Raw genomic sequence first — 13612 nt, 5'->3', positions numbered from 1 at the left:
TGTTACTGTAGGCCTCAAAGGTTTCAGAGACCAGGCGGGGTTCTCCGAGCTGGTGATGTCCCTTACCCTCAGTTTATGTTGTGGAGAAGTGAGGAGGAGGAGAAGTGGACCTTCTCTAAAAGCTCATTTTCTAACCAGCCTCTTGTGAGCTTGTATAGGAAGAAAAAATCCCAACCATCTAAAACTAGAAAGCAGAGTTCCCTGCTTTTCTTAGTGCTGTCCTGCTTTTCTAAGAGACGGCAGTTATCCCTAAGCTGATTCTAGGCTATGCCTGCTTTGTAGGCCAGACACCTGTCAGGAGAAAATGTCCATTTGTCACAGGAAGTGTCAGCTGGCTAACAGTGGAATTCCTTAACTAGAAGCTCCCGCCTTGTCAATCCTCCCCACCTGTCCTCACCCTGTGACAACTGGAACGTGCCACAGACAGAAAATCTGACCCTCCGAGCACCTGTTGGGAAGCAGTGGAATGTCATCTTTTGGACAATCTTTAAAGCCATCTAGTCCTGAAATGCTGAATCATTAAGGAATTATTTGTATACAAAGATCTTCAAATAACAAGGGTTTGGGCATATTGTACCCATGGAGCTTGGGAGCGAGGGTTGTCCTGTTTACAGAAGCATTTTGTTCTTGGAGGCCACTTTTTAAAAGCAAAATCCAAAATCTGTCAAATAGATTTAAAGAGGGTGAGAAAGTAGAGGTCTGAAACATCACATGACTGGAGGGGTGAGATACCACATATTTCTGTAAAGGACTGAACTAGACATCTTTAAAGTGGATTTGAGAGGAGCTGTTGCTCAGTTGCTAAGTCATGTCTGACTCTGCAACCCCGCAGACTGCAGCATGCCAGTTTCCTCTGTCCTCCACTATCTCCCAGAGTTAGCTCAAATTCATGTCCTTTAAGTTGGTGATTCTATCCAACCATCTAATCCTCTGCTGCCCCCTTCTCCTTTTGCTCTAAATTTTTCCCAGCGTCAGGGGAGGCCCACACTGAAAAGCTGGGGTTTGGAGCTTTTGGAGGGGACTGGACTGGAGAGAGGAAAGACTCCTGCCCCATGGAAATTCACCAGTCCTCCTTCCTCTCCTCAGACCCTAGGGTCTCCCCCCTGTTCTCAGAGGGAAGCGCTTTGGCTCCTACTCTAGCAGGGGTGAGGTCTGGGAATCCTCTGTTCTTACCCTCTTTGTTTTTGACAGAGGAGACCAGGACCCCCTCAGAGAAGTAACTGGCCTGAAGGTCTCCGGCCTCAGTCCAGCGATCTGCCTGCAGGCCTGCTGTGGTCTTGCAGAGCAGGGGTCTGTCTCAGGAGGCTTGCCTGGGCCCTTCCCAAGCTGTGGGGAATGTGTAGATCGAAGTGAGGGCTGAAGAAAGGGGACAGCCCAAGTCACAGCGGTCGGGTTCCACTGCGCAACTCCAGTTAACTGGAGACCAGCTCGATTGTTGGGGAACTTGGGAGTTTAGGGAGATGATTACAGGGAATGGAACTGAGTTAGGAGTGTGGTTTGCGCCACTCCCCTCAAGCCCTAAGATGATGTGCTTCAGGCACTGACAAGGTGAAGACTGCAAGCAGCACTCCCAGGACCCCACGGATAGCCATCTATACCGGATGCCAACCTGGAGATTCTCCATCCTCTGGCGCTGGACAGGCTCAGAGGGCCTGGGAAGTACCTCTTTGAGGTCTGGCTTGGAGTTCTGTGTGCTAATCAGTTTCCCACTTTCTTACCCAGACTCCAAGACCTGCTTCCCTCTGCATTCAAAACCTTCCAGAATAGCCTACTCTAAGCCCCACTCACTTGATGTTTTCTAAGCTCCTCCCTGCTCTAGACAGAAATGTTCAAGGTGCCCCATTTACTGGTCTGCTCATTGGCTAATGGCATCATTACTCTACCTTCCAGCCTGCTGTGGGATCAGAATGATGTTCCTTTAACAGCCTTAACAGCATGCTGTGAATTCTGAGCTGCAGCAGCCAGCAGCTCCTGCAGTTCTTCCTGACTTCCCCCTCATGCTGGGAGAAGCCGGGCTGTGTACATTCCTTTGGCCAGGGAAAGCACCAACCCCATCCAGAGGGGAAAACCCTTTGTTTTAAAAACTGAGCTCCAGCCTGCATACCTATGTGATGAGGCAGCCCAACCTCGGTTGGGGTGGGGGGGGGAGGGGCTCAGTCATAGGATAGAGCAGCTATTTTCTCCTCCTACACGTGCACCCCCATCTGTTAGAGATTTCCCTTCCAACTCCAGCTTGGCTGGCAGGCTTGTCCCTAAAGAAGCTGCAGGCCAAAACGGAGAACTGCCTCCCTCCTCCACACATCCTGACTTGCTGCCAACTGCCAGAAAAAGAGGGCAACATTTGGGCATTTACCAGAAGACGAGGATGTGCCTTTTCATTTGTCTTTTTATTTTACATTTAAAAAGTGGTTATTGCTCTAACTGGATCAGAGGTAAGGACCTCTGCCCTAAGGAGCCTTGGCCTTGCAGCCCCATTCAGCAGGGATGGAAGTCACAAGACAATGAGTGGAGCCTCATGCCCTCCCATGAGGAAGCCCTTAGTGTTGCCGACATCTGCCTTTTACCCTGTGTCTCCTCCCTCCCTGTGCTCCACACTTGGGCAAAGCAGAGTGGCGGCTGCCCCAGCCATGAGAGCTCTTGTAGACCGGAAGGAAGGGGCGGTCAGGGGTAATGGCTTTCAGCTCTCTAGCTTGGGGGCCATTGCTCTTATCGTTCAGTTCCACAGGTATGCACTGGGCACCTATGGTGTGCCAGGCTTGTGCCAGGCACGGTCTCCCACACGCTCGTCCTCAGTCACCGATGGAAGACACAGAGGTCCATCTCATCCCACGCAGGCACTCCGCAGCCGTAACTTGTCAGTCCCAGGGAAGGCTCTGCCCTCCCTTAGCAAGCACCATTTGTGTTTTAAACCAGAAAGAGGCAGTGGAGGGAGGGACCCATCACCTCACACCACTCAGGCTCTAGGGAAGGACATGAGGACCCTGGGGAGCTTTCACAGAACCCTGGATGAGATGGCAAGATATGGAGACCCCAGAGGTGGGGACTGCTGACTGTCCATGGTGAATGGCTTGGGCCTGCCTTCCAGCAGAGTCCAACCCGGAGGGGTAATGAGCAGCCCCCAGGGTATCCCATGTGGACGCATCTTTTCAGTGGTGCAAGCCAGCACTGCTGCAACTCCAAGAGATTTTCTTTTCTAAAGAAATGGAGCCCATACCTTCAAAGGTCTTGTTCCCATTCTGTCTTCTTCAGACCCCAGACTGATGATCTTACAGTCAAAAACAAGGGTCAAAGAAGGTAGAAGATACAGGCCACTAGTCGGGGAATCCCTCTGCCCTCTGGAGTGAAGCCCTTCAATTGTGTTTTCCAAAAGAAGCAGAACAGAAAACATCTTACACACTCGCAAAGTTGTGCATCGCACCATAAACAAGTCCTTGATGGCTGGATCCAGCAAAGGCTTGATGGCAGCCAGGACTCTGCCCAGCAGGCAGCCCCACAGCTTCCCTGAAAGACACAGCTTCTGTCAGTCCAGGTGCGTGTCAGCTCCCAGGAGCTTTGTGCATTTTCTCAGAGAGGAGGCCAGTCCAGGAGAGGCGAGGAGGCAGAAAGAAGGCTGTGTCTCATGCAGCTTTGCCTTTTCCAGAATGGGGCCAGGCCTTTTAGTTTGGTGGCTTGTTTTATTTTTTGCAGAGTTGGGGTCTGTAGTTTAGCCTTCGTCATCAGACCAGGATGGGAGTGCAGAGGGAGACTGCAGCTAGTGGGGCCTCCCCATCTCCAACCTTGGCAGCCCCCTCTCTCCCTGAGCCCACGGACCCAGGGACCAGCAGAGAAGAAAAATAAAATCCTTCTTCCTGCAGACAGGCAGTCACGCTTCGATGATGTTCACCGAGGGCTTGTTTGGAAACTGGGAAGGAAGAAATGAGAGAAGCGGCCAGGGCTGAATTGAACAGAGTTCTTGCGGGGTTTGGAAACAGGGAGAAGACACCAGAAGGAAGGAAGCAGCAGGGTTGCAGCCTAAAAGCCAGGCTCTTGTCTCAGGTGGAAGGCAAGTAGGAGCCCCGCCTGGGTGCCTGGTCTCTGCCTTCTCACGCCCAGCCTCCGGCCTCACTGAGCTGAATGGCCAGGATGCGGTCCTGGGCCCCAGCAGAGCCGCCCCGCCGGCCGGTCCTCTCACCTCCTGCAGATCTGCCTCTTGAGCACAGCCTCAGCCACTGACATTGCTGAGGTGCTTCTGGAGATGGGGGTTAGTAAGAGGCTTCAGGAAAGCGCCAGATAGAAGCCGAGAGAGAGGACAGGAAGCCAGAGGGTGTACGGAGACGGAGAGGGGAGGAAATGTGGAGAGGGCCAGATGTTTGTTGGACAACCATCGTCAGAACCATGAGATTCTCTCCCATTCTCTACGTCTTCCTTCTGAGCTGCCCAGAGCAAGCACTGAAAGGGTTTTCATATCTGTTTTACAGGAGAGGAAACGAAGGTACAAAGAAGTGAAGCACCTGCCCAAGGTCACACAGCAGAGCAGGAGCAGAAGGAGCCCAGAACCCCGACTCTCGTCATCCCATGTCAACCAGGAACTCTGCCCCCCCATTTGCTGCACTCTGGTTAAACCCCTCCTGGCCCCTGGCACCCTGCAAAAGGAGAGGGTCCAAAATCAATCTGCAGCGTGCCCTGTGTCACACGGGCAGCGGCCAAGCTGGGCTCTGTCCTGCGGCAGCCACGCCAGGCCCCGAGCTGACGCCTCGGTAGCCCAGGGACTACCAGGGAGCCAGCCCCGGGGTTCAGATCTTGCCCTCACCTTGCTACGGAGAAGCCCCCCGCCTTGGTGCTCTGGTGTGCTGGTTTCTGACGCACTCTTGGTTTTTTCCTTGTTGTTGTTGGGTTCGTTGTCCTTGATGATGTCATACTGGCGGCAGAAGAGGGCGATGACGCCTCCAGGGGACAAGGGGGAGGAGTCAGAGGCCAGAGCCCCAGTCCCCGCCCCTCCGCCTCATTCCCGCTAGACCCGGCTGAGCTCCTGCGGTGGCCTCTCACCGGCTCCGTTGCAGGAGGCTGCCTCTGGCTCCCATGTCCATCTGTCCCTAGCCCCGAAACCCCTTCACCTCACCGGCCTTCCCACAACACCCTTCTGACCCTGTCTCCTCCCTTCCCTTTTCTAAACCTCAGAGGGCTCCCCTTTCCTTTAGAGCAAAGAGCAACGAGAGCATCCATCTAGCACGTGCCAGGGCCTGACAGTCCACCTCGCTGAGCCCTCACAGCTCTCGGGGGGCACCAGTTATTACCCTCCCCAGGTTACCAAGGAGGACCTGAGGCAGAGCTCAGATAACTCACTCACCGTCACAGGGTCCAGCTGGGGTGTGCACTCCGGGGCCTGCACTCTCCTAAATGTTTAATGCTGTTAAACTAATATTTTTTTATTTTTTGAAAGGCCATTAGTATAATATTAAGGCAACCACTTCCAACTCTCATAGAGGCCCTCCCTATTTTCACCTCTATACTTGATTTACAGCGCTTTCTATTTTTCTCTTTTGGCCATGCTGCATGGCTTGCGGGATCTTAGTTCCTTGACCAGGGACTGAACCCAGGTCACAGCAGTGAAAGCTCAGAATCCTAACCATTAGGCCACCAGGGAACTCAAATAGAGTGTTACTTCTTGGTCTGTTTGAGAGATTATCTGTTGATGTCCCCTCCATGGGAGACAAAGCCCTCCAACCCCTTCAACTTCCTTCCCCATCATTCTAGCAGAATTACACCACAATTTGGGGTTAATTCACTATTTTATATTGTTTCAATTATGTGAATACTATCTGTGCCAAGTCTAATAGCACGCCACATAAGCAAAGCTCCCCTTTTGTACAATCCTTTGCTTTCCTTTCTCTTTCAAGCGTCTGCTTCCCTTTGCATCTATAGAACATATTTTTCCATATGCCTCAACAACCATGGATGCCCTCTCAACCATGGATGTTAATATAACTTTGACATGGTATTTAATTCCTTCAAAAAGACTTCAGTCCACAGCCTCACCATCCTTTCCTTCTCACTCTCTACCTTCTCTCTAGGGTCACAGCTGCACTGAGCCAGACTGAGCTTAATTCGTTTCTTACACACACTATGCCCCGAACACCGTTCCTTTTTTGGCTGCTTGGTGAACTCCTACTCATCCTTCAAAACACAATCCCCATTTACCTCCTCTCTGGGTTTTTCTTGATTTCTACTCCAAGCCCCAGAATAAAGTCCCTGTCCTCTGCTCCCGTGCATGGTGCTCTGAGTGCACTCATCACGTCAAGTTATAGTTAAATATGGGCCTGGCATCGCCCAGGCTGAGATCCTTACAAGCACCTGGCTCTTCTTAGTCCCAGCTGTAGCACTTCTCTCTGGAATGGAGTGGCTGTTCAGTAAATTCTGGTTGGGTTGAGGGGTCTCTGTCCTCAGGGAGCTCACAGACAAGTGGGAAAAGAGAAAGGGAGGAGCCCAACTAACTTAGCTAGGAAGAGCTACATTCAGAGAGGAGCACCACAGTGTGCCATGGGAGCCCGGAGGCAGGAGAAACATTTTAATGCACGGATTGGGAGGCTTCATGCAGGCGGTCTCAGAGCTGTGTCTAGACAGATGAGTGGGATAAGAGGGGGCCCAAGCCTGAGCTGCTCGGACAGAGAGGCTGCTGCAGCCATGGCTGCTTTGAGGGCGGGGGAGGACAAGCACTCACAGAATCCTATTGGGTTGGCCAAAAAGTTCGTTCGGGGTTTTCTATATGACGTCATGGGAAAAACCAAATGAACCTTTTGGCCAACCCCACCCAGGCAGCTACTGAATTGTTTTTTTTTTTGGTGAGGGGTGAGTTACAGAAAGGATCAGATCTGGCCCACCAGAGCAGAACTTAGGTTCCTAAGTCCTCCTCTCTCACTGTCTCTAAGCCCCTCATCCTTTATTTCCATGAGAAAAGGGTCTGGTCAGGGTCCCCCATTTCCCCCTCCCACCAGGTGAAGTGAAGGGGAGCTCGGGGCCCAACTCACCGGCCCACATGAACAGGACCACGACGATGATCAGCACCTCGCCCGTCCGCAGCTGTTGGTTCCTCCCCATCTCTTTCATGGTCACCTCATCTGCGTGGAGAGAGACGCTAGGTCGCTACGTCTGGGGCTCCCTGTCCCTCCAACAGCCACCCATCGAGGGCCAAGCCCCAATATTAAGTGCTATTTCTCAGTTCAGTCGCTCAGTCGTGTCCGATTCTTTGCAACTCCATGGACTGCAGCACACCAGGCCTCCCTGTCCATCACCAACTCCCCGGAGTTTACTCAAACTCATGCCATTGAGTCGGTGATGCCATCCAACCACCTCATCCTCTGTTGTCCCCTTCTCCTCCTGCCTTCAATCTCTCCCGGCATCAGGGCTTATTTCTACTTGTGCCCAAAAAGAGATTTGAGAACATACTGATGGCTACTTAGGGGGCAGTAACTGGACTTAAAGCTGAGAGTTTGAGTCCCATTCTTTGGGGGACCCGAGTGGACCTCCCTCTCTCAGGGGGCTGCCTGACTAGGTGGCAGGGCCCTGGGGAGGGATAGGGGGAGGGTTTTGTGCTTTCTGTCAGCCATGCACCCCTCCAGCACGGACCACCCCTCCCCACACCCCGTCCCGTGCTGACGGTGGCCCGGGCCTGCCTTTGTTCTTCGAGGCCATCTTCTCAGCCTCGCGCGGCGTCTTGAAGAGCACGGGCTCGCTGGCTGGACTCTGACCCTGGATGGATATGGCCTGCACGTGCACGATGTACTCCGTGTCCTCCTCCAGGTCCCAGAGCGCGCACGAGCGGGTGGTGGTGTTCACCTCCTGGATGAAGCGCAGCATCCGCACGTCCTTCTTCTGCCAAGAGCAAAGCCGGGCCCCGGGTTTCAGTGCCCAGGCCCCCATGCCACATCCGCCCACCTCTCCAGCAGTGATGAGGCCTCATCCTGGCTACCATGCTAAACCCCCCACAGCCACAATCTGACTCAAGCATCCCATCACCTCTGCAGGTAGGTATCCACCTCTCCATTTTACAGGCCAGGAGATAGGCTCAGAGAGGTTTCAGAAGCTGTCCAAGGACATATATCTTGAGAGAACTGGTGGTGGTGGTTGTTTTGTTTAGTCACTAAATCATGCCCGGCTCTTTGTGACCCCATGGACTGTGGCCCGCCAGGCTCCTCTGTCCATGGGATTTCCCAGACAAGAATACTGGAGTAGGTTGCCATTTCCTTCTCCAGGGGTTCTCCCGACCCAGGGATGGAACCCGAGTCGCCTGCACTGGCAGGCGGATTGTTTACCACTCAGCCACGAGGGAAACCCAAGAGAACTGGTGTGTTAGTTGCTCAGTCGCGTTCGACTCTTTGCGACCCCATGGACTGGAACCAGGTCCTAAACTCACATCTGTTTACGATCAAAATCCTGCCCCTAATTCCCAGGTTCCAACCATAGATTTCCCTTCTGGGGCCTCTTTTCCCAGCCCCCTGTGCAGCTTTCTGCCCATCTCTCTTGCTCCTTGTTCCTCTTTCAGCTTCCCTCCTCTCCCAACCATCACTTGTATCTGGATGTGTTCTTCCCTCCCAGGGCCCCCTGAGGGTTACCTGCTGAGAGATGGCAAATCCGATGACAACCTCGTCCTCCAAGACGTCCCAGCTTACCACTGCCGAGTTGGCCTTGAGGTGCCTGACGGTGACGTTCACTGGGGCCGAGGGGCTGTCTGGGGGTGGGGAGGCACCTGAGTCTGAGCACCCCTGCTGTGAGGCGCAGATCCACCGTCTTGTAAGTATGAAAGGGGAACCTGAGGTGGCTATGTGGTGACAAGGAAGAAATCCAGGCACCCAGGGTGGTCTCAGTTTCTTAGGGGCTGAAGAGCCAGGCCTGAGAAGCCCCAGGCTCCTTGAATCCAGGGCAGAGGCCCGTGCTGGCCACAACTGGCCCCACTACAGTCCAGCTAAAATTGATGAGCCTGGGCCAGGGCCAGGGCTCATGGAGGGTCAGGGGGAGGCGGGGAGTGGGGTGGAGGACAGGCATGGAGGAGACATAGGTGGCCAGGGTTGCAGGAGCTGAAGGTGAGTCTGGTGAAAGCGGTTAGAAGGCCTCCCAGTCCAGGGCTCTCGCTACAAACGGCACTGTCAAGTGAGTGACCTTGAGGGAAGGAGAAAGACCAAGAGGTCGAGAAGAGTCTAGCTGGGCGAGCCCTGGGATGGGACTGAGGCTTGAGAGAGGAAGCCCTAGGATTGTGGAGGGCCAGGCAGGAGAAGCCCGGGGAAGGGCCTTCTCCAGACCCTGCCAACCCCAGGAGGCAGGTGGGAAGGCAGCAGAGGAAGATGGGGTCACTGAGAGCAGAGCCCCTACAGGAGAGTCAAAGGAACAGGGTAGGGCCTTCTGGAAGTGGGGAGAGAACAAAGAGGACCAGAGGAAACGAGAGTGAGGGGGATGGTGGGGGTAGGAGAAGCAAGAACCTTCCAAGAGAGGGGCAGCAGAATCACTGAAGCTTCTGTATCCCCCAGGGGCAGGCGCTGAAAGGGGAAGAAGACTTAAGCCTAGAGCCACCCCCCTGGCCCCGTAGGCCTGGGGCCTGGGGACACAAAGCCAGATGTGGAGTCCAAGAGAGACAGAGATACACAGACAGGGGGAGCAGACACTGCACCCAAGAAGAGGCAAGGGGGGACAGGGGACAGACACAGGGTGGGAGCAGGGAGACAGCACTGGGCCAGGGAGGGGGGCAGGAAGGGAGACTAGCGAGGCAGCAGCAGCCAGAAGGGACTGGCACAGGGCATCAGGAGAGGCATGGTGCCCGGGAGGCCAGGCCCCAGGGGGCAGCCAGCCTCCAGGCTCGGGGCCCACCCCCCCACCTCCAGGTGCCCTCGGGTGCCAATCCTCTCCCCCCTCTCCCCCGCAGGACCCAGGCCACTCCGACCTGCAGAGTTGGCCTGCAAGGCTTTGGGGACAGGGAGAGAGGCCTGAGGTGCGGGGACCGTGTCCTCAGCTGCTCCCTGGGCCAGAGAAAGGAGCCTGGGCTCCTGAAGGAAAGGCCTGGGGTCAGGGCAACAGAGGAGGGGGCTGGGGATCCCAAGACCCTAGATCCCAGGGCCAGGGGTGGTGGGAGGGGGTTTGAGAGCTGGAGGTCGGGTCGGGGGTCAAGTAGGCAGGAAAGGGGCTGGAGGTGGGGCAAAGGGGGATCAGTGAGCGGGCCAGACACGGGGTCCCCAGGGAGCCCGGAAGGGACTGGAGGACGCCCACCCGCGCCCCCTCCCGGGGCCCCCTTACCCGCCTGCACCAGCGCGAGGCAGACGCAGCCCAGCCACAGGCGGAGCGCGGCGCGGGGCGGGCCGGGGTGCATGGCGGCGGCTCTGGCCGGCCGGCCCGGGGCGGCGCAGGGGGACGCGGCTCCGGCGCCCGGCGGCCGCTCGCGCTGGCGCTCCGGCCCGCCGCCCGCCTGGCCCGGCCGCCCCGCGCCGCCCCGCGCCGCCTGCATGTCGGCTCCGCGGACAGCGACTCCCGCACGGCGGCGGCGGCGGCGGCGACCGCGTCCACGTCGGGCGCCCGGGGGGGCGGGGCGCCCCCGCTGCGGGGAGAGGCGCGGGGGCGGGGTGAGGGCCGGAGGGCGCCCCCCAGCCACACCCACCCCGAGGGCCCGCGACCCGGCCCGCGGGGCTGCGCCCGCTGGCGCTCCCACCCTCTAGCCTGTGCCCGAGCCCGAGCCGGGCTCTAGGCGCCCCACCGTGCTGAGTGAGCCCCGGCCTCGCAGCGCCTGTGCGCGCCCCGCGCAGCCCTGACCCGGCCGCCACCGCTGCCCTTTGTCGGCGAGGAGAGGGAAGGCGAGTGCCACGGAGACTCTCCTCTGTGCCCTCTCGCCTGGGGGTCCCCACCCTCACTCTGCCCCTGCCCCAGAACAAGCAGGCTTTGCAGACTGGGGCAGGAGGGGGCAGTGGGGAACAATCCCAGTAGGGATGGGGGTGACTCTATAGAGTGCTCAGTAGGTGCTAGGGTGCTCAGTGTTTACCCTGGGTCTGGGAAGAGAGAGAGTGGGGGCCAGGGCCTGAGACCCCAGGCCAGTCCTTCCCCTTCTTGGGCCTCCGTTTTTCTCTCCACAGTGAGCATCCCCGAGGTGCAGATGCACGCGGGGGCCTGCAGCCCTGTCAGGGCCCGCTCTGCTCTCCCCATTTTGCACAGGACCCAGCAGCTTGGACTTGCCCAAGGATCCACAGCAGAGCCAGGATGGGAATACAGGCCCATCTGACTCCCCATCCTGTGCCTGACTGGACTGTCTCCCCGCTTGGGATCCCTGAGATCCTAGAACTGCCTGCACCGGCTTCTCCCCAGCGAGAGAACAATCTGGAACAATCTCTTCTCAACAGCAGGGATGAGGGAGGAGTTGTTCCAGCAACCCCCCGACCCCCGCCCTTCAGGCCCTGGTTGAATGCAGTGAATGAGCTAATGACTCTAAAGGGCAGCCACAGTTCAGAAAGGGCTTGAGTACCCCTCCGTCATCACCCTGGGGACATCCATATGCCTACCACTGCCTGCCTCAGCCCACACATCCTTCGGTCTCATCCACTCTTCTGATCTTGGAGTGGCAGAGAAACGCCCTCACGCTGCACCCACCACCCTCTCCCTAATAATGAGAGCATCTCTGGAGCACCAGACTCCTGGGGAAGCCCCCCACCCCGAACTCTGTGTCACTCTTCACGCTGAGTCCCAGTCAGAGAAACAAGGCTGAGTAGCGAAGAACAGACCAGGGCCTTAGGGCCCCTGACAGGGAGGGACCACCCTTCTCTCTCAATGAGCCCCCTCCCCCATTGTTTTAAATCCCACCATGAGCATCCCTTTGGGTCTTAAAAGCCTTCTGGTCTTCAGAAGCCCCTGGAAGACCTAATTCTTTTTGAAAAGGGGACACCTTGCAAAGTTATCCCACAACACATTCAGGATTCCCCCTGCCTCTGTCTCTCTGAACCTGAGGTTCAGAGAGGAGAAGAGCTTGGTGCAGATTCACAGAGCAAGTCCAGAGCAGCAATAGAGCCCTCATCTCCTAATGCCCACCCTACATCTCCCTGTACTGCCCCCAAGTCTCTATTTGGTCACCTTGGAAGGGCTGAGATGGGAGGGGGCTCAAGGGTTCTGGCTGAGCACTAGCCCCTCAGTACCCCCAGGCCTGCTCTGCTTGGCTAGCTGACACCCCCGCCCCTCTGTTTCCTCAACCACATACCTTATCCTGGGGTGAGCTTCAGCTGGGATCTCCACCTGTTTGGGATAGGAGCCGGGAACCAGAGCGCCTCGCCCTTCCTCTCCTTTCCCTCTTCTCTCTCTTTTTTCTCTCTCTCCCCTTTCTTTCTCTTTCTCTCTCCCTGGCAGCTGCTTTCAGCCCAACCCCGCCCAGCCCCGCCCCACCAGCTGCAGCTTGGCCCCTTAGGGACCCTCCTCACCCACCAGGCAGGAAAAGAAAACCCGGGGCCTGCAGGAGCAACTGGAGTCTCCTCAGGCCTCATCGCAGGAGCCAGCAGGAAGGAGAGGGGTCAGTTAGAGGTCACAGAGTACACGCCTGTCCCTGCTGGGGACAAGAGGAGGGAGGGACAAGAGGGTCCTGGTGGGGTCCGGAGTCCAGTCCAGCGAAGGGGAAAAGGGAGTCTCAGCGCCACCTGTTGGCCGCGTCGGGTATAACCCCAGGTAGATGTAGGGCATTGGGAGGCGGGAGATGGCTGTGTTTGAGGGTTTGAGAAGACGGGGAAGCGTGGCTGGAGGATGGACCGGGCATGAAAGACAGGATTTGAAGAATTGTGGCTGCGGGCATGCTGCCTTCCCGGGTTCCATGATGCGTGGGGTGCTTGGGCATTACCTCAGTTCTGGGGAAAGTCCTGATGCCTGAAGCGTGGCAACCAGTGGAAGCTGGGTCTGGGGTGGGAAGAGCTGGGAGGATTTAGAAGCCCCCTGGGTGATCTTGGGAGAGAGCTGTCAGGGCTAGTTCCTTTATGTGCACCATCCGTACACTATCTCTTAGCACAGGGCTAAGGCAGCAATCAATAAGGGTGTGTTGCATGTAGAAACTTGTTCTTCTAACATTTATTTATTGAGACTTATGTCCCAGGCTCTGTGCAACATTCTGGAAGCAGTGGAAGAATGAATGAATGCATGAATGGGGATGTGGGTGGGAGGGGGAGAGGGGTGTACCTCTGTCCCCCAAAACTGCACAGATCTCCATTTGGAGGAGGACTCCACAGACACCTCCTGGGGGGCTGACTGATCACTTACACATTGGCACACCTGGTGAGGTCATGAGCACTTGGATCTTCCTGAGTGTCGAGTTCTCCAGCGTTCCAGTGCCTAACCCAGGCTGCAGGTAAGCGTTTAGGATGGGAAGTCTCCTCTTTGCCACCTAGAATGGTCATGGCCCTCTCTAGGGTGCCTCATGGGTACACACACTCCAAATCACAGGAAGAATTAGGAGAAGGACAGGAGATTGCTTTGAGGGTAATCAAGCACCTACCCAGAACTTGGCTTTTTGTCCATCTTATTTATTTATTTTGGTTCCTGAGTTTTATTCAAGAACCCATACAAAATATTCCAGATAACTGAGTTTGGAGGGCTTTAAAATTGTATCAATTTATTTATGGCTGTGCTGGGTCTT

The 13612-nt window shown here is 56.2% G+C and overlaps 2 protein-coding genes across 2 annotated transcripts in view; both read right to left on the bottom strand.

Annotated features, from left to right (window-relative positions):
* ZBTB8OS (zinc finger and BTB domain containing 8 opposite strand) overlaps positions 1 to 13612 on the bottom strand; it is a 305810-nt gene that overhangs the window by 185168 nt on the left and 107030 nt on the right. The window lies entirely within an intron of this gene.
* Positions 4646 to 8700, bottom strand: FNDC5 (fibronectin type III domain containing 5). The gene is made up of 4 exons (XM_055574483.1): positions 8589 to 8700; positions 7650 to 7848; positions 7005 to 7094; positions 4646 to 4923 (listed from the first exon to the last, which is right to left on the bottom strand). Exons 2-4 carry the CDS (start codon positions 7831 to 7833, stop codon positions 4646 to 4648), a joined length of 552 nt encoding a protein of 183 aa, XP_055430458.1. The 5' UTR covers positions 7834 to 7848; positions 8589 to 8700.

The sequence above is a fragment of the Bubalus kerabau genome, chromosome 3, assembly GCF_029407905.1.
Source record: "Bubalus kerabau isolate K-KA32 ecotype Philippines breed swamp buffalo chromosome 3, PCC_UOA_SB_1v2, whole genome shotgun sequence".
Classification (NCBI taxonomy): Eukaryota; Metazoa; Chordata; class Mammalia; order Artiodactyla; family Bovidae; genus Bubalus; species Bubalus kerabau.
This window is presented reverse-complemented; position numbering and strand designations above follow the sequence as displayed.

What these genes read in the sequence shown, in the direction of transcription:
- FNDC5 (XM_055574483.1), bottom strand. Translation starts at nt 7,833, where the DNA reads ATGCTGCGCTTCATCCAGGAGGTGAACACCACCACCCGCTCGTGCGCG. An exon ending in GATGGCCTCGAAGAACAAAG is followed by an intron (nt 7,095 to 7,649) that starts GCAGGCCCGGGC and finishes CTCTCCACGCAG; the next exon opens with ATGAGGTGACCATGAAAGAG. An exon ending in GGTCCTGTTCATGTGGGCCG is followed by an intron (nt 4,924 to 7,004) that starts GTGAGTTGGGCC and finishes TGTCCCCTGGAG; the next exon opens with GCGTCATCGCCCTCTTCTGC.